The sequence below is a fragment of the Carcharodon carcharias genome, chromosome 6, assembly GCF_017639515.1.
Source record: "Carcharodon carcharias isolate sCarCar2 chromosome 6, sCarCar2.pri, whole genome shotgun sequence".
Taxonomy (NCBI): Eukaryota; Metazoa; Chordata; class Chondrichthyes; order Lamniformes; family Lamnidae; genus Carcharodon; species Carcharodon carcharias.
In genome coordinates this window covers 183765199-183791800 of record NC_054472.1, presented here as the reverse complement: position 1 = coordinate 183791800, position 26602 = coordinate 183765199, and the positions used below count along the sequence as shown (strand labels likewise).

The 26602-nt window shown below is 43.1% G+C and overlaps 1 protein-coding gene across 1 annotated transcript in view; it reads left to right on the top strand.

Annotated features, from left to right (window-relative positions):
* The first annotated feature begins 5170 nt into the window (after positions 1 to 5170).
* laptm4b (lysosomal protein transmembrane 4 beta) overlaps positions 5171 to 26602 on the top strand; it is a 198824-nt gene continuing 177392 nt past the window's right edge. Inside the window, exons 1-2 of the mRNA XM_041190156.1 lie at positions 5171 to 5269; positions 24995 to 25106. Of these exons, the coding sequence (XP_041046090.1) occupies positions 5171 to 5269; positions 24995 to 25106 (211 nt within the window). The remainder of the gene's footprint in view (positions 5270 to 24994; positions 25107 to 26602) is intronic.

Here is a 26602-nt window from a genome sequence, read left to right as displayed (position 1 = left end):
AACAACAGTTTCCAGAAGTTTCACTGAAGTCAGATTGACTGGTCTGTAGTTGCTGGCTTTATCCTTGTAGCCCTTTTTGAACAAGACTGTAACATTCACAATTCTCCAGTCCTCTGGTACCACCCCTGTGGTCTGAGGAAGACTAGAAGATTATCACTAGCGCCTCTGCAATTTCCACTCACTTCCCTCAGTATCCTTGGATGCATCTCATCTGGTCCTGATACCTCACCAATTTTAAGTAAAGATAGCCTTTCTAAAACCTCCTCCTTCTCAATTGTAAATTCTTCTTGTGCACCAGTTATCTCCTCTGTCACCTCAGCCTGGGTAGCATTTTATTCCTTTGTAAAGACAGATGAAATGTACTCGTTTGATACCTCTGCTGTTCTCCTGCCTCCACATGAGAGTCCCCCTTTTATTGCTAATCAACCCTATTCTTTCTTTTACCACCCTTTTATTATTTACATGTTTATAGAAGACCTTGGGATTCCCTTCTATATTCGCTGCCAGTCTCTTTTCATGCTCTCTCCTTGCTTTTCTTATTAGTTTTTTCACTTCCCCTCTGGGCCTACATTCAGCCCGATTCTCCATTGTATTTTCTACCTGACATCTGTCGTAGGCGCATTTCTTCCTTTTTATCTTCACCTCTATCTCTCTCGTCATCCAATCAAAGTTGGCTTTATCTTTTCCATGTCCTTCTCCATGGCCAGCCTAAACCTTATGATACAATGGTCACTGTCCCCTAAATGCTCTCCCACTGATATTTGATCCACTTGGACCAACTTATTCTCCAGAAGCCAGTCCAACAGTACCTGTCCTCTCATTGAACTGGAAACATACTGCTGCAGAAAATTATCTTGAACACATTCCAGGAACTCTCACCCCTCTTGTCCCTTTGCACTGTTCCTATCCCAGTCTATATTTAGATAAATGAAGTCCCCCATTATAATTACCCTATAATCCTTGCATCTCTCTGTAATTTCTTTGCAGATTTGTCTCTTCCACTAGTTGGTGGTCTATATACTACACCAATCAATGTTATTGCACCTTCTTTTCTTCTTTGAAGATCTAGGCTATCCATGAATCACAAAAAAGCTAGTGTTCAGGTCCAGCAAGTAACAGGAAAACCAATAGGATGTTATTACTTATTGCTAGGGGAATTGAATATAAAAATAGGGAGGTTATACTTCAGTTGTACAGGACACTGGTGAGGCCATATCTAGAGGACTGTGTACAGTATTGGTCTCCTTATTTAAAGAAGGATGTCAATGTATTGGAAGCAGTTCAGAGAAGGTTTACTAAACTAATACCAGGAATGGGCAGGTTGTTGTATGAAGAAAGATTGGGTATGCTAGGTTTGTATCTACTGGAGTTTAGAGGAGTAAGAGGCGACTTAATTGAAACATGTAAGATCCTGAAGGTTCTTGACAGGGTGGGTGTGGTGAGGATGTTTCCTCTTGTGGGAGAACCTAGAACTAGGGGTCACTGTTTAAAAATAAGGGGTCATCTATTTAAGACAAAGATGAGGAGAAATGTTTTCTCTCATGGAGTAGTGAGACTTTGGAACTTCCTTCCTGAAAAGTCAGTGGAAGCAGAGTCTTTGAATATTTTTAAAGCAGAGATAGATAGATTCTTGATAAACAAGGGGGTGAAAGGTTATAGGGGCTAGGCTGGAGGTTGCAATCAGATCAGCCATGATCTTATTGAATGGCGGAACAGATTCCAGCGGCCTACTCCTGCTCCTAATTCGTATGTCCATACGTTCATGGGTCTGAGAGAGGCTTTCAAAATCATGATGGGTCTGGACACAGTTGATAGGGAGAAACTGTTCTCATTGGCACAAGTGTTGAGAACCAGAGGACATGTATTCGGATCCCCATACAGACCAATTACTTATAGGAAGATATTTGAATTCCCAGTGACCAACCTAAAGGAATTGCACAACAGGATCTCAGTATACTATTAAGACTTTTACAGTACAAACAAATTAATAGCAACGCAACTAAACATTATTTAGTAGGCAACTAATATTCTAAACTGCAGAAACGTTAACCCTTATTAACGCTTTAATGTGACCAATAACCCCATGTTGCACACATATACATTACAATAGGCTTGCCACAGGATTGCAGTCTTTATAGGAAACAGACCACAGCCATTCCCAGCTCCCAATGGATCCAGGTCACCGTGTTTCTCTGAGTTGTAATGTCGAGTAATTATCGACAGGCACTCCCTCCAATTTTGGGAGAATTACGAAATTGAATACCAGCAATAAAGCCTACACCAGTGATTTCTCCTCCCAGCCTTCCAGGGTCTTCAGGTTTCTATGTAATGTGCCTTTGAGCAGTGACTGTCCTCCCTCCTTCCTTCTGTCTGCTAGCTCACGGAGGACAAACAGCTTTCTCCTCTCTGCTGATGACATTAACTGCAGCCTTTTGTCTCTGTGAGATCCCTCTCTCTCTCTCTCTTTCTCTCTCTATCTGCCTCTCTTTTTCAGTCCAAAATACTCGGAGACTGAAAGTCTGTCCGCAGTTAGCCCAGTTGCTCCTGCCTTTGTTTTCATGTGTGAACATTTTGCACCTTAAAACTCAGTCGTCACATCCTGGGATACCCCTGCCCCCATGGGAACTAAGCCACCTAGGCTTGCTGTTGGGCAGAAGTAGATCATGTGACCATATTCACTACTCCATTTTTACCTTGATTTAAAGAGACAGTCCAAAACATAACCATCTTAAAAAAATCTCACCTCCGTTACATATGATCTAAGGTGATTGGCAAAAGAACAAAATGCGATATGAAGACAGAGCTTTATACATGGTTATTTGTTTATAATATAGAGTGCACTGTCTGAGAGTGCGGCGGAGACAGATACAAATGTAGCTTTCAAAAGGGAATTGGATAATTATCCATCTGTGCCTAACCAATCCATGATTCTGTAACTAAAATCAATTAATTCTGCAAGGTCTGGGGATAATTTCATAACATTTCTGAGCCTTTCTGTGTGGGAATACAAAAACGTATAAAAAATTGAGCACTTGAGTAAATTTTCATCAGCGGCCTCCTATTTAGCAAGACCTGCAGTGTTCAATCAACTAACTACGCTCCCACGGGGCCACAGTGTATTGTATCTGGAGGTTTCTAATTGCCTTATATTATTTATATTGTTTCACTGTTACTAAGGACAAAGGAAATGAATCAGAAGACGTTTGTGCCAAAATGGCAATAAGCAAGTTCCCCTTAGAGCAGAGAAGGTTAAGGGGAGATTTTTTGTAGAGGCATTCAAAATCCTGAATGGGCTTCAATAGAAGTAATTGTTTTCAGTGGCAGAACAGTTGACAGCTGGAGGAAACAGCTTTAAGACGACTGGAGAAAAGAACCAGAGACAACACGGGGGATTTTTTTAATGTAATGAGTTGCAATGATTTGGAATTCATCCACCTGAAAGGATGGTGGAAGCAGATTTGATAATAACTTTCAAAAGGAAAGGGGATTAAGTACTTGAAGAGAACAAATTTTACAGGGCTATGGGGAAAGAGCTGGGGAACAATCCTTTCATGGGATGTGGGCGGCACTGGCAAGGCCAGCATTTGTAGCCCATCTCGAATTGCCCTTGAACTGAGCGGCTTGCTAGGCCATTCCAGAGGGCATTTAAGAGTCAACCACCTTGCTGTGGGTCTGGAGTCACATGTAGGCCAGACCAGGTAAGGACTGCAGATTTCCTTCCCTAAAGGACATCAGTGAACCATATGGGTTTTTAAGACAAATGGTGATAGCTTCATGGTCACCATCACTGAGGCTAGCTTTTAATTTGCTTTTCAATTTTTCAATTTGTTTATATTTGTGGGGAGGTGGTATAGTCACACTGTAAATGGATGAGCGATCTGGTGACCCAGATTAATGTCCTGGGGGCATGGGTCCCAATCCCACCATGGTAGCTGGCAGAATTAAAATTTAGTTAAAAAGTCAGGAATTGAAAGCCAGTTTCATCCATTACAACTATGAAAGAATAATTGATTGTTGTAAAATCCCATCTGTATCACTGATGTCCTTCAGGGAAAGAAATATGCCACCCTTACCTAGTTCGGCCTACATGTGATTCCAGGCCCACAGCAATGTGGTTGACTCTTAGCATCTCTCAAGAGCAATTAGGGATGGGCAACAAATTCTGGCCTTGCCAATGATGCCCACATCCCCTGAACAAATTAAAAAAAAACTTCCAGATTTTCCTTATTTATTGATTGAATTCAAATTCCAGCAGCTGCTGTGGTAGGAATTGAACTCACCCTCTATGGCTATTAGGCTATTAACTGGGTTAATTAGTCCAGTTACATTACCAATGCACCACCCTCTCCCCAAATTGGACATCTCTTTTAAAGAGCCAGCACTGGCATAATGGGAAGAATGACCTTCTTGGCCGTATCTCATCTGATTCTAAAGACATTTGGCTCTGAATTCCATGCGCTTATTGCAGGTTTTACAAATTTTAGACGTTCACTTGAAAAACTGTTTCACAGAGTTATAAGTTATGAAAGCAAAGACGATTGTTGAGCCTTGGCCTCTTTAAGAGGGAAACCGATGAGGAGGAGATGAAAATTCAACTGAGAAAAGTGACCCCTGAACCTGCTTAATTTTTGGGAGGTCAAGAGATCTGTTTTTTTTAAGAGGAACCGTGAGTAAAAGGGATACTAAAGGTTTTGGTTCTAAGAACTAAGGACATTTTTAACCGCTGATACCCATTTGATCAAGATATATTTACAAGAAAATACTCGAACATTGGAAAGAAAAGGGGGGGGGGGGGCATAAAATCCGTGGAGATTTGTTTTGCTTAACAGCAAGATTCCAGTGCATACCTCTGCAGCTTAGGTGGCAGGAGAGTGTATGTGTGTGTGTGTGGAGAGAGGGTTAAATTCTCTCCTCCCCACCTCCCTCCACCCCCATCTGTTACAGGCAGTGCGAGATGTACTGGGAGCCTAGGAGGAGGGTCAGTGACAGGATCGCAGTGCAGTGAGTGTTAGTGTTGCTGCATGAACAGAAGCTCAGCATTTCCAGCTCTGTGCACTGGTTGGCTGTGCAACATTCCTTTTTTGTTTTATTTTCTAGTTTTGTTGTTTCTCTCTCTCTCTCTCTCTCCCTCTCTCTCTGTGTGTGGCTCCTTTGCGTTTTGGCAGGAGCCATGAGGACAATCTCGCCTTTGGGAGGCTGGTATTCCAACAGCTGCTGCTTCTGCTGTCATGTTCGTACAGGCACCATAATCCTGGGAGTCTGGTACATGGTGAGTGTGGGAGGGTGTGAGGGAACGATTGAGTGTCGGGGGAGGAGAGTGAGTGAAACAAGGCAGTGTCTAAGGGAGAGGGGGAGTGAAGAAGGGATTGAGGAGGAGGAGTACGGGAGGAGGAGGGGTGGTGAGGGAGGAAGAGAGCACTGGGAGTGAAAGAGAGGGGGAAAGGAGAAGAGAGTGGGGCGGAGAGGAAGGAGTAGACAGTGGGGCGAGGAGGAAGGTGAGGGAGAGGAGAGAGGAGCAGGTGTGAGAGAGGAAGAGAGGAGTGTGAGAGAGGATTAGAGGAGAGGGCAGTGAAGGAGGGTGAGAAGAGGGAAGTGAGGGAGGAGAAGAGAGTCAGGTAGAGGAGAGTGAAAGAGTGAGGTGAAGAGAGGGAGAGTGATGGGAAGAGGAGGAGACTACGCAGGAGAGGAGAAGGAGAGTGATTGTGGAGAGGGAGAGGAGATTGCGGGGAGAGAAGTGTGAGGGAGAGACTCATAAGGAGGAGGAGAGTGAGGGAGGAGGAGCATTGGTAAGGGAGGAAGAGAGCAGTGGGAGTGAAGGAGGAAGGAAGGAGAGGATAGTGAAGGAGGGTGTGGAGGAGAGTGTGAGGGAGTGAGGTGAAGAGAAGAGTGATGTGAAGAGAAAGAGACTGAGGAGGAGAGGAGAAGGAGAGTGATTGTGGAGAGGGAGAGGAGATTGCGGGGAGAGAAGTGTGAGGGAGAGACTCATAAGGAGGAGGAGAGTGAGGGAGGAGGAGCATTGGTAAGGGAGGAAGAGAGCAGTGGGAGTGAAGGAGGAAGGAAGGAGAGGATAGTGAAGGAGGGTGTGGAGGAGAGTGTGAGGGAGTGAGGTGAAGAGAAGAGTGATGTGAAGAGAAAGAGACTGAGGAGGAGAGGAGAAGGAGAGTGATTGCAGAGAGGGAGAAGAGATTGAGGGGAGAGGAGTGTGAGGGAGGGACTGAGTAAGGAGGAGGGGAGTGAGGGAGGGAATAAGTTGAGTGTCAGGAGGTAGAGAGTAAACGGCCCTAGTTATCCTGGGACTCTCTGAGCAAGCTGGGTGTTTTTGGGGGCTCACCCCAGCCTAATCCTGATAAACTCTCAGATAAGGTGAACCTCTCTCCCGTGGTTGTGATGCTTATGATTGTGGTCTGTTGACCAAAAAGATGGGAAGTTACTGTTCATTTTGTGACCCAGTGCTACCTCTGAACAAGTCGAACCTCCCCGGTGAAATCTCCTTCACTATAGGGATAAATTGGGATTGTGCATTTTATACTGTTTATCCCCTCTTATTGAATTGGTGAGCAATTGTAATATGTCAAAAACAGGACTATTAACGGCCTGAGAAGGGTATTTCTGGAACTGTGTAACCTTCACACGGCTTTATATTGTGAGTCTTATTAAGATAATACTTCAGGCTAGCTAGACACTTCTAAGCTGCTGCTTGAGTCATAGAACATCCAACAATGCATTGCAAATAGGTTGGATAAACATGACTGTGTTAAAGGTGAAATGATTGAAGCCCTCGAAATAAAAGTGAAGATAGAAAATGCTAATTTATTAAGGATGCAGGTGTCTCACAATTTGCTTCACAGAATCCTCTGTAAACACTGAACACCAAATTCATTTGAAAAGTAATTCTAAAAGTGTTAAAGTGTAGTGTTGGAGTTGGATTTCTTGTGGTTTTCCCAGCAAGTGGAATAATTACTTTGAATGGTTTCTAGCCTACATTGTTAAGCACAGTACAATGATTGATTTCATGTAGATTGGATGGGCTACATTTTCAGTAACTGACGTGCTTTGAATTCTATATGGTGAACGCCTCCCTACACTTTATCTAACACAGAATCCGGTTAAATGGATCCAAGCCAGATGATGAAGTATGAAACTAGACACAGATCCTTTTCCTGACAGTAGGTTTATTCACAGAATGCAGCATTACAGATCTCTGCCTCCTACTACCATCACCCCAGTGCCCCAGCACTGTTTGCAGTGCTTTTGTTTGCAGAGAACGAGTACCTGTGTATGAATATGTGCCACTTCTAGCAAGTGTAAATGAGCCACTTTAACAGCTTGATTGATTGTTCTAAATTGGTTGTTAGTGAAGCTATTAGCGCACTCAGGGTTGTTCAGCAAGTGCTGCCCAACCATGGAACCACACCTAACAAATCAGGAGCTATCTTCCCTCGCTTTTCCTGCCTTTGAAGAGTAGTTGGCAGGATTAGCAAGCTGATTATCAACCTGTTGAATCCCTTTGTGAATGCTCCTTCCATGTCCAACAAGTCCTAGAATGTATCAGATTTCCAGCATCTGCAGTGTTTTGCTTTTAAGTCCTAGAGTGGGACTTGAACCTGAAGCTTCTAGCTCAGGGGCAGGGGTACTACCCACTGAGGCACAAGACCTCCCTCAGTCCCTTTTTAAACTCTCCCGAGAAAACTAAAAAAAACACCCAGTTAAGTAGTGACTCACCTCTTGAAGGGGCATTGCAACAAAAAAAAACCTGTTAAAGGTAGACTAACAAATTAAATTAAAGCAATGTTCCTAGGGCTAATGATGCACTCCAGCACCTGTGGCCTTTTTATACTCTTTTGAGTACCAATAAAAATAAACTAATTAACAAATTAACTAAGAAACAAGTTAACAGCGCATTAAAGAGCAGTCCTACTCTTGGCCGAAATAGCCAAGTGGCTATGGTACTGGGTTTGTAACCCCAAGATCAAGAGTTCAAATCTCACAATGGCAAACTATGAAACAATGTAACTTCATCTGAAATAACAGATGGAAACGGGTTTGTACTCGAAAGAGTTAAAGGGCAGTCCCTTTTTATATGTGCTCAGGATACCTAATCAATCAATACCCTACACCTGTTTATCCTTAAACATAACATTATAATTAACATAATATTAACAAATCCCAGTTACCAGTTGTTAAACCTAGAACTGCTGCCCCCAAAATATATTTAAATTTTCCATAGGACAGAAGGGGCTAAGGGAATTCCCTTGGTGTATATCTCCTAGTGAGAATGCTTTATAATGAAAATAGTATTCCAGCAAACATGATTACATTAACAGATAATTCATTAGCTTGCAGTTTACAGTATACTGTATTTATGTTACCCAACACCAAATCGTTAAAATAATCAGTTAGTTATTAAATTGGAAACAAAGCACAAAAGCTGAAGGAAAGGTTCTTGTTGGAGGCAATATTAATTCATTAAGATAAAGTTGCATTTGACTTACAATTTAAAGTCATGGTTTTTTCAAGGATTAATTTCTTTGATACCTTTAATATCTCAAACTAATGCCGCAAGGATCAGTGCTGGAGCCTCAGCTATTTACAATCCATGTCAATGATGAAACGATCCAATATAACGTACCCACATTTTTTGGTGATACAAATCTAGGAGGGAATGCAAGCTGTGAGGAGGATACAAAGAGGCTGCAAAGGGATATAAGTGTTTGGGTAAGACAATGATATAATACAGGCAAATGTGAAATTATCCACTTTGGTAGGACGAAGAGAAGAACAGATTTTTTAAATGAAAGGCACAGGGAACTGTTGGTATGCTGAGGAATTTGGGTATCCTTGTACACAAATCACAGAAAATTAACATCCAGGAATAACAAGCAAGGAAGTGAATGGTATGTTAGCCTTTAGTCTAAGGTAAGAAGGTCGTACTGCAATCATTTGAAGTGATGTGCACTGTTTTGGCCTTCTCATCTCATCCTTCAGTTCCCTGCCTGAAGGCAGTTCCAACCTTCACCACAGGTCAGATAAGGACGCAGGTTCCAAATCCTCTCCCACCAGAACAGGTATCGAACCCTCCACGTTGTTGTCATCAATGATCCACACCAGCCATCTGAACCCACCAACCCCCCCAAGGAGTCTGAGTTGCTGTGGCAACATGCACTTCTACAGTATGTTGTAGTCTGGAGTTCTGGATAGTGATGGTAGAGGGTCCAACTTTCTGTCTATCACATGGCTGACCAGGAATCTATCCCACTCTTACACCTGCCGTTAATGTGTGTTGGTAGGATTTGCAGGTAGATACTCAACCTGTTTGGCCGCATTATGAACGGACCTTCCTTGGCCATCAAGTCCTGGAGTGTGACTCGAACCCGGAACTTCTGAGATGCTACCCACAACACCATAAGATGACGACTCCTCACCTAAGCAAGGATATACCTACTTTAGAAGGGGTGGAGCAAATCTTCACTAGATTGATTCCTGGGATGAGAGGGCTGCCCTATGTTGAATAATTAAGCAGGATGGGCCTAAATTCCCTAAAGTTCAGAGGAATGACTGGTGATCTCAATGAAACATATAAGATTCTTAACAGTATTGATGCTGAGAGGCTGTTTCCCTGGCCGGAGAGCCTGGAACTAAAGGTCACAGTCTCAGGATAAGATGTTGTCTATTTAGGATTGAACTGTGGAGAAATTTCTTCAGTCAGAGGGTTGTGAGTCTTTGGAATTCTCTACTCCAGAGAGCTGTGGATGCCTTTGACTATATTCCAGACTGAAGTCAATAGATTTTTGCACACTAAGCAAGGAATATCGGGACAGTGTGAGAAAATGGAGTTGAGGTATAAAATCAACCATGATCTTACTGAACGGGGCAGTAGGCTTGAGGGGTTGAAAGGCCTTACTTCTGCTCCTATTTTTGAGTTCTTGCGTATACTCAAGTTTCTCAGAGCATTTATGTCAAAAATGTGAATGGGAATTTCTGGTCCGGTACCAAAGCACTTTATTCAAATGTCTTGATAATTTTACATGCAAATAACAATTTACAGAAACATAAAAATCTACCAATTTTAGTTGCTCAACAGCAACTTGTATTTAAATAGCACCTTTAAAATAGTTAAACATCCCTAGACACTCTGTGTTATCAAACAAAATATGACACCGAGCCACATAAGGAAATATTAGGATAGATGACCAAAAGCTTGGTCAAAGAGGTAGCTTAAGGCCTCGACAGTTGAAGGCTTAGCTGTCAATGGTGAAGCGATGAAAATCGGGATGGGCCCAAGGTCAGAGTTACAGGAACATAGAGTTCTTGGAGGTTACAGAGACCATGGAGTGATTTGAAAATGAGAATTCAGTGTTGCTGGACTGGAGCCCAGGGTAGGTCAGCAAGAACAAGGTGATGGGAGAACGGAGCTTAGTATGAGTTAAGATACGTGCAGCAGAGTTTTGAATGAGCTCAGAACCATATTGGCCAACAATTGGAGTCAGTTCGGTCAGTGTTCATAAATGTTGAATATGGAAAATGCTGTAAACATACAGTTGGCCAATCAGCATCTGTGGAGACAATGGACAAGTTTACTTTTGGATACAGGCTCCATGTCAGACTGAATTCTACCCCAAAAAAAGTAAATTTGCCTTTGTCAATGTCTTATTAATTAGTTGTTAAGGTTTAACGGTATTTACATTGTTAAACAGGTGATAGGTATTTGAACACCTATAAATGGGGATAGCTGTGACACTGAGGGTGGGAGTAGTGTTAACTCTGAACTAAGTCAATAAACTCTCAAGAATACCAATATTAGGGGGAAAACAGCTCTTGCAAACATTTTTGTTGGTTTCCGTGAGAAACGTGTCTTTGATGGAATGACACCTAACCTCCTACCCCTTGCATATTTCCAATATGTGGATGGTACGCTTGCTATATATAAATCCGCAGTTGCATGTAATGATTTCCTTACATGTCTTAACGGGCTCCATCCTACGCTCAAATTCACTTACGAAATGGAGCAGTCCAATGAACACCCCTTCCTTGACATATTTAGTTGAGAAAGCTGCCAGGGGGTTCTCTACCAGGGTCTACCACAAGCCTACCTTCACTGGTCAATATACGCATTGGGATTCTTAAAGTTCCGCACACTTTAAGATTGGTCTTATCGGCAACCTTGTAAATAGGGACCGTGAGCTATTTTGCTCACCGTGCAAGCTTGATGCTGAAATAGGGTGCATAAAAGGCATCCTGTAGGATAATGGCTACTCTGATCAGATCATTTCACACTGTATATTGCACAAACTCATAAACGGGCCTAAGGCCGTCACTTTCTGCCCTGAAAAATGCCCACTCTACCTCAGATTACCCTGGAAGGGCAAGATATCTCAAAGATTTGAGGTATCTGTTTCACGCTGCCACTATGCAGTAGCAACACGAGTGGTATTCTCCACTAACAGGATGCTGCCATCAAGCCAAAAAGACTTTCTGCCTATCATACAAATGAATAATGTGGTATATGAATTTCAGTGGCAGTGTGATGCTAGGTATGTAGGACGTACGTCCCAAAGACTGGCAGAATGTATCAAACAGCATATCTCAGCTGCTGTTCGCAATGGGTGGGGAGAATACAGACTATGCCCAATCAGCTCGTACTTGCAAAACTTAAAACACAATGGGCAGGATTTTCCCCCCGTTGGGGGGGGGGGGGGATGTTGAAGTGCGGGCGCGCAAGAGGCGCACCTCCGATCTCCAATCCCAATCGCGGGCATGCCGCCATTTTACGTGGGCGAGCCAATTAAGGCCCGCCCAGCGTGACGTCCGCTATGCACTCCCTGTGCGGGCGGGGGCGAATCCCCAAACCCGAGAGTCCGCTCTTTCGCACATGCGGACCAAGGAGCGCACTCATCACCCTGAGGCTAGTTGCTGCCTCAGGGAGATCGGCTCTACAATAAAAAATATTAAAAATAAAAAAAAAAAATTTCCCTGACATGTCCCCTCATGTGACACTGTCATATGAGTTGGGACATGTCCATCACTTTTTTAAAAACTTTAATTACATTTTTAAAACCTACATGAAGCCTCATCCCGTCCGTGGATGGGGTTTCGTGCTTTTTCTAATGCCTGTCAGGGCTCCCAGCCTGCCCACCAACCTTAAGGTTGGATGGGCAGGTCCATTAATTTGTTCAATGACTCTGTCAATGGCCTCAGTTGGCCACTGACAGGTCGGTGGGCGCACAGCTGATTTTGCTGTGGCCCCGCCTACCTGAAAATTTAAATGGGGCGCGGTGACATCTGGAGTTCTGCCCAATGTCACTGCGCATCATTTTACGTGTTGGCGAGCGGGAGGCAGGGCTCACTCACCAACGGGAAAATCCTGCCCAATGTCCAACATTGATGTGATTCCGCGATTGGACAACGTTTGTTAAATAATCCTCAACGTGCTAGGAATTACACTGACAACCAATTTAAGATTGACAGTGGGGCTTGCAATGTGGCGCATTTCTGTATACTAGAAGCTACTTATATTAATACACAGGGCCCTGTTCTTTGTAGGCAGAAAGAACATGCACATACACTGCGCCTATTTCAGTTAAGCAAAATAAGTGACAGCCATTCCCTGACTCATTCCTTAGGGCAATGCCTTGACCAATCAGGGTCAAGTTGCCTGGTCTAAATTTCAAACAATGCTTGGCAGTTAACTGTCAGTCACTATCACTAGTGCATTCTCCATGGCAATGCCACTTGCCAACCACTCAGCGCTGTCTTCGCACACAGTATAAATTGTTTTCCCCTTATATTGGTATTCTTGCGAGTGTCCTGATGAGGCCAAGATGAAAAGCTTAGACATGTCTCTCTTTTCAGCAATAGTCAAGTTTTGTGCAAGCAATAAACTCTCTCCGGCAAAGAAAACAGCTGTGTCTTAGTTTTAACTCCATCAACCGGCATGGATCCAGTAAACAGCCTTATATAATCTTGTGCAGAATTTTCAGCATAGAAACTGATTATTCAGCCCAACTGGTCCATACTAGTGATTGTGCTCCTCATAAACCTTCTCCCACCCCTCTTCAACTGACTCCACTAACATATCCTTCTGTTCCTTTCTCCCTCATGTGTTTATCTAGTTTCCCCTTGACTGAACATTTCACCAATGCTGACTGACCTACTTTGTGACTCCAGCATTTTCTGTTTATGTTTCTGATTTCAAGCGTCTACAGTATTTTGCTTTTTTTTTTTTACTTGTAGAGACAAGATTTTTTTATGGTTGTGCAATAGCACAGTATTCAATTAAGCTTTCTCTCCTACGCTGGTAATTTAGGACAGGTCAGCAGATGATTGACAGGGTCTTTAAATGTCGGAAACATTGCAACATGAGCTACAATTGTGTTGGAACTGCAAGTAATTAGAATTTGATCTGTGGGGAAGGTTAAATTCATTACCTGGTGTCTGTTACTGCTTTGCATCTTGAGATTGTTCTTTGACAATAAAAGTAGCTATCCAGCAATTCAGAAAAAGTGAAGAGTTAATTTTGCTTATAACATATAAATGGAAATGTAGATCTGCCAATGATATGTCTGACTGGGCATGAATCACATGGGAAGATAATGAAGGAAACTGAAATACTAAATGTCATTAAATTTTCAGGAGCTCCTTAAGCTTTGGCAAGATAACTGACACACGTGAGTAAGGCAACAAAATAGTTATCTTTTCGTTGAATCCACAGCCTGTCGAGTACTGAATTCACGAGGGCCAATTCTGTTTCTAAAACGCAATTCCACATGTAACCATTTGTGAATTGTAGTTTTTGTTGTGAATTGGTGGTCCTATACAATTGCAGCCACGAGCTGCGTTTAAGCTGAGCTGCAAGCTTGTGATCCGGCAAGGTTTCCCTTGTTTTCTCCGAGCAAAATGGCTGCATCCTATTATAAATTGAAATCATGTCGCGATAGATTTTTTTTTTTGATAACTCCAGTAGCTTTTTAGGTCACGTCTTTTCACCTTTTTTAATTGTTTGTGCTTGGTGGTTTCTAACCTGGGTAATCTACCCTCTCCGCTGACGGCTTTACCATTGCCAAAGGCTTTCTCACTCCTTCTGCATTTCGAGATTTGCTGTGACAAGGGGGAAAGGCACTCAGCCCCTCGAGGCTGCTCTGCCATTCAATGAGATCAGGGCTGCTGCATATCTCGGATCTAATTATCCTCCTAGGTCCCCCATCCCTTAATACCCTTGTCTAACGCAAATCCATCAACCTTTGAAATTTTCAATCGACCCCCTCCGATCTTAACAGCTTTTTGGAGGAGGGGGTTACACCATCCTTTGAGTGAAGAAGTGCTTCCTGACATCACCCCTGAGCAGCCTGGCTCTAATTTCCGGACTTTCCAGAGGAATCGTTCCTATCAAACCTTTAATCATCTTTAAACCCTCAATTAGATCACTCCTTAATCTTCTATACTAAATATACAATCAGAATCTCTGCAACTTGTCTGCGGTAACTTAACCCCTTTGGCCCTGTTATCATCCTGGTGAATCTGCACTACATCCTTTCCAGGGCCAACATATCCTTCCTGTGGCACGATGCTCAGAACTGACCAGTGTTCCAGATGCAGTCTAACCAGAGCTTTAAGCAGCTGAACTCCTTTCACCAATGCCTTTCCTATTTTATTATTGTTTCATGGGAGGGGCCATTGCTGGCAAGGCCAGCACTTGTTGCCCACCCCTAATCACCATTGAACTGAGTGGCTTGCTAGGCCAGTTAAGAGTCAACCATATTGCCATGGGTCTGGAGTCACATGTGGGCCGGACTGGGTAAGATTTCTTTCCCTAAACGGGCATTAGTGAACCAAATTTTAATGAAAATTGATGATAGCTTCATGGTCACAGACTAGCTTTCGATTCCAGATTTTTATTAACTCTTTGAATTTAAATTCCACCAGCTGCCATGGTGGGATTTGAACCCATGTCCCCAAAGCATGAGCCTGGGCCACTGGATTACTAATTGAGTGATATTGGCACTATACCACCATCTCCCCAGTCCCCTTTGCCCCCCACCCCCCATCTTCATAAACACTACATCCCATGCTTGCACCCAGTCCTGCGCTCAGCATTTTTGGATTTTGAAAGGAATTGATAGGGGAGAAACTTCCTTTACTGGAGCAGAAATCAAGAACTAGAGGACATAACCTGAAGAGCCAAGCGATTCAGGTGACGTTAGGAAACACAAGAAGGAGTTGACCATATGACCCCGTTCAGCCTGCTCCCCCATTCACTACAATCATGGCTGATCTTGGGCCTCAACCCCACTTTCCTGCCTGCTTAATCCCCTGAGCTACCAAAATATCATCTATCGCAGCCTTAAATGTATTCAACGGTGGAGCACCCATAGCCCTCTAGGGTAGGGAATTCCAAAGATTCACAAACCTTTGAGTGAAGAAATTTCTCCTCGTCTCAGTCCTAAACAATTGACCCCTTATCCTGAGACTATGACCCCATGTTTTAGATCCCCAACCAATGGAAACAATCTCTCAGCGTCCATCCTATCAAACCCCTTCAGAATTTTGTAGGTTTCGATGAGATCGCCTCCCATTCTTCTAACTTCCAGAGACTATAGGCCCAATTTACTCAGCCTCTCATCATAGGACATAACTCTCATCCCAGGGACTGAACTAGTGAACCTTTGCTGTACCACCTCCAATGCAAGTATATCCTTTCTTAAATGTGCAGACCAAAACTGCACACAGTACTCCAGATGTGGTCTCACCAAAACCCTGTACAACTCTAGCAAGACTTCTTTATTCCTGTACTCCAATCCCCTTGCAATAAAAGCCAACATGCTATTTGCCTTCCTAATTTCTTGCTGCACCTCCAAGCTAACTTTGTGTGATCCTTGTACAAGTGCACCCAAATCTCTTTGAATATCAACGTTTACAAATTTCATAGCTTTAAAAAATGTTCTGCTTTTCTATTCTTATGACCAAAGTGAATAACTTCACACTTCCTTGCATTATACTCCATCAACCATTTTTTTGCCCCTCACTTAACCAGTCTATATCTCTTTGCAGCCTCTTTGTGTCCTCCCCACAGCTTACCTTCCCATCAAGTTTGGTATTATCAGCAAACTTTGATATATTACTCTCTGTTTCTTCATTTAAGTCATTAATATAGATTTAAGTAGCTGAGGCCCCAGCACTGATCCTTGCAGCACTCCACTATTCACTGCCTGCCAACTTGAGAAAGCCCAGTTTATGCCCACTCTCTGCTTTCTTTCCTTAACCAATCCTCTATCCATGTTAAAATATCACCCCCACCTCCATAAGCTTTTATTTTGCCTATTAACCTTTTGTGTGGCACCTTATCGAATGCCTTTTGGAATTCCAAGTATATTACATCTACTGGTTCCCCTTCATCTACCCTGCTGGTTACATAATCAAAAAACTCTAATAAAATTGTCAAACAGGATTCCCCTTTAATAAAACCACATTGACTGGTTCTGTGCTTTTCTAAGTACATTGTTAAGACTCCCTTAATAATAGTTTCCAGAATTTTCTTAACAACTGATCTTAGGCTTGCTGGCCTGTACTTCACTCCCGCCTTTCTTGAAATGAGGCATAACAATTTCCAATTTCAAAGCTAATAGAAATCTAAGGAATTTTGGAAAATCATAGCTAGAGCATCCACTATTTCTGTAGCCCTCTCTTCTAGGACCCTAGTGTGTAGACCTTCAGGTCCCAGGGATTTGTCAGATGTTAGTCCCTTAAGTTTATCCAATATTTTTTCTCTGCTGATACTAGTTTCCTTAGTTTCCTCACTCTTTTTAGCCCCTAGGTTATTGTATATTTTTGGAAACTTGTGTCTTCTACCATGAAGACAGACACCACGTATTTGCTCAATGCCTCTGCCATTTCTTCACTCCCCATGATAATTTCTCCTGCCTCTGCTTCTGAGGGACCAAAGTTTACTTTAGCTACTCTCTTCCTTTTTATATAATTATAAAAGCACTTACAATCGGTTTTAATAATTCTGGCTAGTTTACTCTCATTTTCTATTTTTTTCCATTTTTATCAACTTTTTGGTGGTCCTTTGTTGGTTTTTACAACACTCCCAGTCCTCAGACTTGCTATTGTTTTTTTGCCACATTGTAAGCCTCTTCTTTTAATCTAATACTACCCTTAATTCTCTGAGTAAGCAATGGATGGGTCCTTCCTGCTGAGTTTTTGTTCTTCAATTGAATATATTTTTGTTGAAGATTTTGAATTGTTTCTTTAAATGTTTTCCACTGTTCATTTACCTCCAGATCTATTAGCCTATTTACCCAATTAACCTTAGCCAGTTCTCCCCTCATACCTATGTAATGGGCATTATGTAAGTTTAAGATTTTTGTTTGTGACTGGAATATGTCACTTTCAAACTTAACATGGAATTCAATGGTATTATGATCACTATTTCCTAGTACATCTTTTACTATGACATTACTAATTAACCCTGCTTCATTACACAATACTATATCTAAGATAGCTTTATCCCTAGTCAGTCCATAATGTATTGCTCCAAGAAACTGTCACAAAAACATTCTTCCAACTCACCTTCTAGAACACTCTTGCCAACTTGATTGTCCCAGTCTATTTGAAGATTAAAGTACCCCACAATTATTACATTTCCTTTGTTACAAGCTGCAATAATTTCTTGCTTAATGCAATATCACATACCCTGGAATATTTATTTCCCGACCTTGATCACCTTGTAACCATGTCTCAGTAATGGCGATTAGATCTAAATCATTTACCTTTAATTGTGTCACTAATTCATCTATCTTATTGCAGGTGCTTCATTCATTCAAGTAAAGAACCTTTAATTTCAATTTTTTACTCTATTCTCTGCAATGATCTTATTCACTAATGTACAAGTTTTATTAAACTCTCTGTCCCTTTCTGTCCCACTCTGCTTGTCTTTATCTGCATCACAATACTGTTCTAAAACCTAAACCTTTCTCTTTGGATTTCTAAGTCTTCCTTCATCCAAACCCTCCCCCTCACCACTGTTTGTTTAAATCCTCACCCATAGCTCTAGTTAGACGATTTGCCAGGACACTGGTCCCAGCCCAGTTCAAGTGGAACCCAGTCCAATGGAATACCTCACTGTCTACTCCAGAGAGCTGTGGATGCTGTTTCCACTGGAGTTTAGAAGAGTGAGGGGTGATTTCATTGAAGTATATAAGACCCTGAATGGCTTTGAGGAAGCAGACATGGAAAGGATGTTTCCTCTTGTGGGTGAGCCCAGAACTATGGGGCACTGTTTTAAAATTAGGGTTACCCTTTGAGGACAGAGATGAGGAGAATTTTTTTCTCTCAGAGGGTTGTGTGACTTTAGAACTCTCTGTCTCTGAAGGCGGTGGAAGCAGGATCATTGAATATTTTTAAGGCAGAGGTAAATAGATTGTTGTTAGGCAAGGGAATCAAAGGTTATGGAGGGTAGATGGGATATTAGAACTCAGAACACAAACAGCCATGATCTTATTGAATGGCAGAGCAGGCTCAAGGGGCTGAATGACCTACTTCTGTTCCTATTTCTTATGTTTGTACGTTCGCATATACTCTTCCATGAATACTGATGCCAGTGCAGCATGAACTGACACCCCTTCTGCCCAGACCACTCTTTGAGCCATCGCTTAATTCTCTAATCTTCTTAACCCTATGCCAATTGGTGCATGGCTCACGTAACAATCCAGGGATGATTATCTTTAATGTTCTGTGTTTTAATTTGGACCCTGACTCCTCAAGTGCTCTTAGCAGCACATCATAACTGGTTCGACCCATGATGTTGGTTCCCACATGGGCCACAACAACTAGATCCTCCCCGTCACACTCCAAGTTCCTCACCAGCTGTCAGGAGACGCCCTTAACCTTGGCACTGGGCAGGCAACACAATCTTCAAAGATCCCAGTTGCAACTACTGAGAACAATATCTATCTCCCCCTTTCCTATTGCAACACATTCCTCTTCATTCCCTCACTTGAATGGTATCCTTCATCATGGTGCGATGGTCTGTCCGCTCATCCACCTTGTAGTCCTTCTTCTCGATCACACAGGCAGCAAGTGCCTCGTACCTGTTGGACAGAGTCAGAGGCTAAGGCTCCTCCATCACTACCTGCTGATTCCCCTTACCTGCCTGACTCGCAGTCACACCCTCCTGTCCCTGACCATGGACCAACTCTAAGGCCCTGCCTAAGGCTCACCCACAAGACCCTGCCTCCCGGAACAAAGTATCCAGATAATTCTCACCCTCCCTGATGTGTCCGCATCTCAGACTCCAGCTCAGCAACTCAGAGCCCTTCTTCCCGTACATGAGAGTAAACGCTAGCTCAATCGATCATTTTAAATTCGAATTCAGTAGATTTTTGAATGGCCTCCTCCTGTTTCTATGTTCCATCCTCCTTAATTTTATTCCAGCTTTATTTCCTCATCCCTTTGTTCCCTCCCGTGTTCTCTGTTCTTGTCAGTCTGTTGCTCCCTCTGCTCCAGTTTGGTGACAGAGCTCAATCCTGCTCTTTGGAACTCAATCTCCAAATTCCTCCACCTCTACACTCACCTCACCTTCTTCACTGGCCTAATAGCTGACTTCCCAAAGCCTGTTCACCATCTACAAGGCACAAGTTTCTACTTGCCTGAGTGCAGCCCCAACAAAACTCAAGAAGCTTGACACCTTCCAGGACAAAGCAGCCCACATGATTGACCCCACATCCACCACCTAAAACATTCACTCCCTCCACCACTGGTGCACAGTAGCAGCAGTGTGTAATATCGACAAGATGCACTGCAGCAACTCACCAACGCTCCTTTGGCAGCACCTTCCAAACCCACGATCTCTATCACCTAGATGACCATGGGCAACAGATGCATTGGAATACCACCACCTAAAAGCTTCCCTCCAAGCCACACACCATCCTGACTGTCACTGGGTCAAAATCCTGGAACTCCCTCTTTAACAGCGCTGTGTATGTATCTACATCAAATATACTGCAGTGTTTCAAGCCAGCAATGCCCACAACCCATGAAATAATAAATAAATAAATAACACTTTTTAGTTGAAGCTCATTAAAACCTTGTGAATGCTGGATGTTCGGCTCTCTTGGAATTTTTTCACAATTAATGTTTGTATTTATATAGAATATTTAGCATAATAAAACATCCCAAGGCACTTTACAGAGGCATTATTTTTTTCATTCATTCAATGGATGTGGGCTTCGCTGGCTGGTCCAGCATTTATTGCCCATCCCTAGTTGCCCTTGAGAAGGTGGTGGTGAGCTGCCTTCTTGAACCGCTGCAGTCCATGTGCTGTAGGTACACCCACAGTGCTGTTAGGGAGGGTTCCAGGATTTTGACCCAGTGAAAGTGAGGGAACAGGATGGTGAGTGACTTGGAGGGGAACTTCCAGGTGGTGATGTTCCCATTTCTCTGCTACCCTTGTCCTTCTGGATGGTAATGGTCATGGATTTGCAAGGTACTGTCTAAGGAGTCTTGGCGAATTCCTGCAGTGCATCTTATAGATGGTACACACTGCTGCTGTTGTGCATTGGTGGTGGAGGGAGTGAATGTTTGTGGATATGGTGCCAATCAAGCAGGTTGTTTTGTCCTGGACAGTGTCAAGCCCCTTTAGTGTTGTGGGAGTGATGTCCTAGAGCTGAGATGACTGATCTCCAACAACTACAACTATCTTCCTTTATAAAAACAAAAACAAAAATAAAAGCAAAAAACAAAAAAATAAAAACAAAAAAACTGCGGGTGCTGGAAACCCAAAACAAAAACAGAATTACCTGGAAAAACTCAGCAGGTCTGGCAGCATCGGCGGAGAAGAAAAGAGTCCCTCAAGTTCTGTCGAAGGGTCATGAGGACTCGAAATGTCAACTCTTTTCTTCTCTGCCGATACTGCCAGACCTGCTGAGTTTTTCCAGGTAATTCTGTTTTTGTTTTTTCATCTTCCTTTATGCTAGGTATCACTCCCAGTTTTCCCACTAATTCCCATTGACCACAGTTTTGCAAGGGTTCCTTGATGCCACCCTTGGATGGATCTGATGTCAAGGGCAGTCACTCTTACATCACCTCTAGAGTTCAGCTCTTTTGTCCATGTAATGAGGTCAGGAGCTGAGTGGCCCTGGTGGAACTCAAACTGGGTGTCAGAAAGCAGATTATTGCTAAGCAAGTGCCGCTTGATAGCACTGTTGATGACCCCTTCCATCACTTTACTGATGATGGAGAGTAGACTGATGGGGCAGTAATTGGCTGGGTTGGATTTGTCCTTCATTTTTTTTGTGTACAGGACATACCTGGGCAATTTTCCACACAGCTGGGTAGGTGCTAATGTTGGCACTGTACTGGAACAGCTTGGCTAGGGGCACGGCAAGTTCTGGAGTATAATTCTTCAGTACTATTGCTGGAATATTGTCAGGGTCCATACACTTTCCACTATCCAGGGCTTTCAGCCATTTCTTGATATCACATGGAGTGATTCGAATTGGCTGAAGACAGGCATCTGTGATGATGGGGACCTCCAGAAGAGGCTGAGGTGGTACTTCTGGCTGAAGATTGTAGCAAATGCTTAGCCATATCTTTTGCACTGATGTGCTGGGCTCCCCCATCATTGAGGATTAGGATTTTTGTGGAGCCTCCTCCTCCAGTGAGTTGTTTAATTGTCCACCACCATTCGTGACTGGATGTGGCAGGATTACAGAGATTATGTCTGATCCGTTGGTTGTGGGATCACTTAGCTTTATCTATCACTTGCTACTTATGCTGTTTGGCACGCAAGTAGTCCTGCGTTATAGCTTCACCAGGATGACACCTCATTTTTAGGTATGCCTACTGCTGCTCCTGGCATGCCCTCCTGCACTCTTCATTGAACCAGGGTTGATCCCCTGGTTTGATGATAATGGTAGAGTGGGGGATATGCTGGGCCATGAGGTTACAGGTTGTGTTCGAGTATAATTCTGCTGCTGCTGATGGCCCACAGCACCTCATGGATGCCCAGTCTCGAGTTGCTAGATCTGTTCGAAATCTATCCCATTTAGCATGGTGGTAGTGCCACACAACACGATGGGTATCCTCAATGTGAAGGCAGGACTTCATCTCTACAATGACTGTGCGGTGGTCACTCCTACTGATACTGTCAGGGACAGATGCATGTGAGGCAGGCAGGTTGGTGAGGATGAGGTCAAGTAGATTTTTCCCTCTTGTTGGTTCCCTCACCACCTGCTGCAGACCCAGTCCTTTAGGACTCAGTCAGCTCGGTCAGTCGTGGTGCTACTGAGCCACTCTTGGTGGTGGCCATTGAAGTCCCCCACCCAGAGTACATTCTGCACCCTTAACACCCTCAGTGCTTCCTCCAAGTGATGCACTGATTCATCAGCTGAGGGAGGGTGATATGTCTTAATCAGCAGGAGGTTTCCTTGCCCATGAGACTTGCCGATGTTGAGGATTTCCAGGTCAACTCGCTCCTAACTGCTCACCACTGTGCCGCCACCTCTATGTCCTGTCCCACTGACAGGAGAGACCCAGGAATGGTCACGGTGGTGTCGGTGGCTTATCTGGAAGATATGATTCTGTGAGGATGACTATGTCAGACTGTTGCTTGACTAGTCTGTGAGACAGTTCTCCCAATTTTGGCACTAGCCAAAAAGGAGGACTTTGCAGGGTTGAGATTGCTGTTGCCGTTTCCGGTGCCTAGGCCGATGTCGGGTGTTCCGTCCAGTTTCATTCCTTTTTTGAGGCTTTGTAACAGTTTGATGCAACTGAGTGGCTTGCTGGGCCATTTCAGAGGGCAGGGAAGAGTCAACCACATTGTTGTGGGTCTGGAGTCACACATAGACCAGACCAGGTAAGGACAGCAGATTTCCTTCCCACTAGGGACATCAGTGAACCAGATGGGTTTTTACCTCAATCGACAATGGTTTCATGGTCATCGTTAGACTTTTAATTCCAGATTTTTATTGAATTCAAATTCCACCATCTGCCATGGCAGGATTTGAATCCATAGCATTACCCCGGGTCCCTGGATTACTAGGCCTACGACAAATCACTGTGTCATCGCCTCCCCATACCACCACACCATCACCTACATTTGATACCAGGCCACATACAGAGATATTAGGACAGTTGACTAAAAGCTTGGTCAAAGCGGGAAGTTTTAAGGAAGAAAGAGAAGCGGAGAGACGGAGAGGTTTAGGGATGGAATTCCAGAACTTAGGGCTCAGGTAGCTGAAGACTCAGCTACCAGTAGTGGATCGATTTAAAATTGTGGATGCTGAAGGGGCTGCAACTGGATGAATGGAAATATCTTCGAAGATTGTAGGGCTGGGGGAGATCTATTAATGGCACCATATAAAAGTACGTTAATATTGTTGGTAGCCTCAGAGGGATGTGCAGAATGTCTTGTACTAATTTGAAACCAAGACTTAAGAAATCCATTTGCGATCTGAGGGTTGAATCATACAGTCATTTGCAACAGTGCATACCAAAAACAGCTTTGCATTATCAGAAGTGACAGCATAATTGCACCTTTAGTTAATTACATTTAATAAGTTTTGTCTTTAAATTCAGTAGAGAAAAGGCAAGTAGCATGGTCATCTTTATTGAAAGGGGATTGGCTTACAGTAATAACAAAGTCTTAGTATAGTTGTCCAGGGTTTTGCTGAGACAACATACTTTGTGCAGTTCTGGTCTCCACATTTAAGAAAGTACAGTGGAGGTTCACTAAATTGCTCTCTGGGATGAGGGTGTTGTGCTATGATGAGGGACTGAGTAAATTTGAGTTTAGAAGAATGAGAGGCAATGTCATTGGAACATACAAGATTATGAAGGGGCTTGATAGGGTAGACGTTGAGAGATTGTTCCTGCTGATTGGGCAGGTACAGTCTCAGCATAAAGGGCTGATCATTTAGTGTTGTGAATCATTGGAATTCTCTACCCCTGAAGGTTGTGGATGCTTCATCATTGAATCCATTTAAGGCTGGGATAGACAGATTTTTGCTCTGTTAGGGAACCGAGGAATATGGGGAGCAGGCGAGAGAGTAAAGTTGAGGCCCAAGATCCGCTATGATTGTGCTGAATGGCAGAGTAGGTTCGACAGGCCATAAGATATACTCCTGCTCCTATCTTATATTCCCAAAGGCATTAGAGAGAGTGCAGAAAAGATTCACAAGAATGGTTCCAGGGATGAGAAACTTCAGTTACGTAGGTAGACTGGAAAATTTAGATTCTTTTCCTGGGTGTAGAGAAGGATGAAATGAGATTTGCTAGAGGTATTCAAAGCCATGATGGAATCTGGACAGAGTAGATAGGGAGAAATTATTCCCATTGGTGGAAGGATCGAGAACCCGAGGGCACAGATTTAAAATAATTGGCAAAAGAAGCAATGGAGACATGAGGGAAACCCCTTTTCACGCAGTGAGTGGTTAGGATCTGGAATGCACTGCCTGAGATTGTGGTGGAGGTGGGTTCAATTGAGGCAATTGGGAGGGAATTGGATCATTATCTGAAAGGGAAGAATGTGCAGGGTTACGGGTAGAAGGCCAGGAAGCGGCACTAGGCAAATTGCTCATTCAGAGAGCCAGCGCAGACAAGACAAGAATGGCCTCCTTCTGTGCTGTAACTATTCTGTAATTCTGTGTACTTTGATCACTGATTCTGATGCCTGTGAGGACAGTTTCTCCCCATCTACAGTTTCATAACCTCTCAACATTTTGATCACCTCTATTAACTCTTTCCTTATTAGCACTGTTATCTGTATTAAAGCAATTCTCTCAATGGTAACAATTTCTTTTCACATTTGATAAACTCCGCAATGCATAGAAGATAGTCAGCTCGATGTCAAAACATCCCAGGTTTCTAGGCGATCAAATATGTTTATCAATTGGTTAGGACTATTAAAACCAATTTGCATTCTCTTCAAAGGTACTTGTGCACTGGAAAAGGTTTGCTTTTGATCTGAGTGGCTTACTGACTTATTTTTCTCTTCCATTAGTTGATCAATGCGGTGGTACTGCTGATTTTGCTGTCTGCTCTCAGTGACCCAGAACATTACCATCTGCCCCATACTGAACTAGGCAGTGACTTTGACTTCACCGATGATGCCAGTAAGTCCATAAGTTTGTTCATTGTCATTCCCCACTCTCCCCCCCCTCACCGCTCCACCCCTTTCCTTGCCATGATTCCCCTCCCACCTCACTAACATAACGATCTTAAGATCTTTTTAAAGTCATGATAGTTTGATGTATCATCTTGCTCCATCGAACCACCAAATTGTATCCAGATTGGAGCTGCCGCTCACGGTGCAGTGCTCTGTAACTTTCTGAAACTACCTTGTGCTTACTAAGATGTCACAGAGCTCTGCTCTATATTCTCCGCCATTCCACACAAGAAGCTTTAATGCGGCATAGAAAGTACTGGCCCTTCTATCTTGTCTGTAAAGATCTACCTTAGAGGCTGCCAAAAGGATAGGCTTCAATTGCCTTGTGTCTATATGTATTAAAAATTTTATATCTACACATGCTCCCTGACTGCACAACCTGACTTCCTGCCACACATTTTCTACTTCCGTTACAAATTCCTCTGTACAACTTTAAATGGGATTTTTCCTATGTAAATTTGTCAATCTGCTCTGCAATTAGTCCAGTAAATTCCTTAAACATTGCTTAAAATGCTTTTTGAGAATTTATTTCACTGGCATTTTTTCAGTAACTGAAATTTCTAATGTCCAAAATAAGGGTTGAATGAAAACTTAAAAAAAAGAAAAATTGCATATTTTGCAATAACATGAACAATGTACTCCAGTCTTTTAAAAATCTTTTTATTGCCTTTATTAAAGTTGACTCATGAAGACTTCATTCACTTACAAACTGTTGTTCATAGATGTGATATCTTTTGCCCAAAGCTGTGACCCTTAGAGCTGAATGTATAAAAGATGTGCAGTTTACCTAATTCCCCACATGCATCAATACAGATAGAACATTTTTTTTTCTTTTTTTGCTCACTTTTGGTTCAATAGCTTTTCATCAGAGAGGCATATTTTACACTAGGAGGAAAAGGAGGTGGAACTAACAAGTAACACCTTTCCTTCCACCCCGTTTCTTCAAAGGTTAACATTGGGGCAATGGACACACAAACCATTCAGTCCCACCTCTGGAATTTCTTCTTATGACCAAAAGGGGACGAAGGTGGAACGAACTGGGTCCCACCTCCAAAATTCCAGCCTCTACAGACACAATAAAATTTTCACAATACATGCACACAGGCTTGCCTTTTTCAAATACTTTACTGGCAGTTAGTGTGGCATTAGATGCATGTTGTAGCCTGGAGCTATGGATAGTGATAGTAGAGGCTCCAACTTTCTTTCCATCACATGGCTGACAAGAATCTCTCCCACTCTTACCACCTGCCAGCAGCCTGTGTTGGAAGGATTTGCAGGTTTGATACTCAACCTGTTTGGCCAGACCATGAATGCACCTTCCTTGGTCATCGAGGCCTGGGGTGGGGCTCGAACCTGGAGCTTCTGGCTCAGAAGCAGGGACGCTACCCACTGCAACACAAGACCTTGTACTGGCATTGAGTGACCAGCTCAAAATGTTGTCAA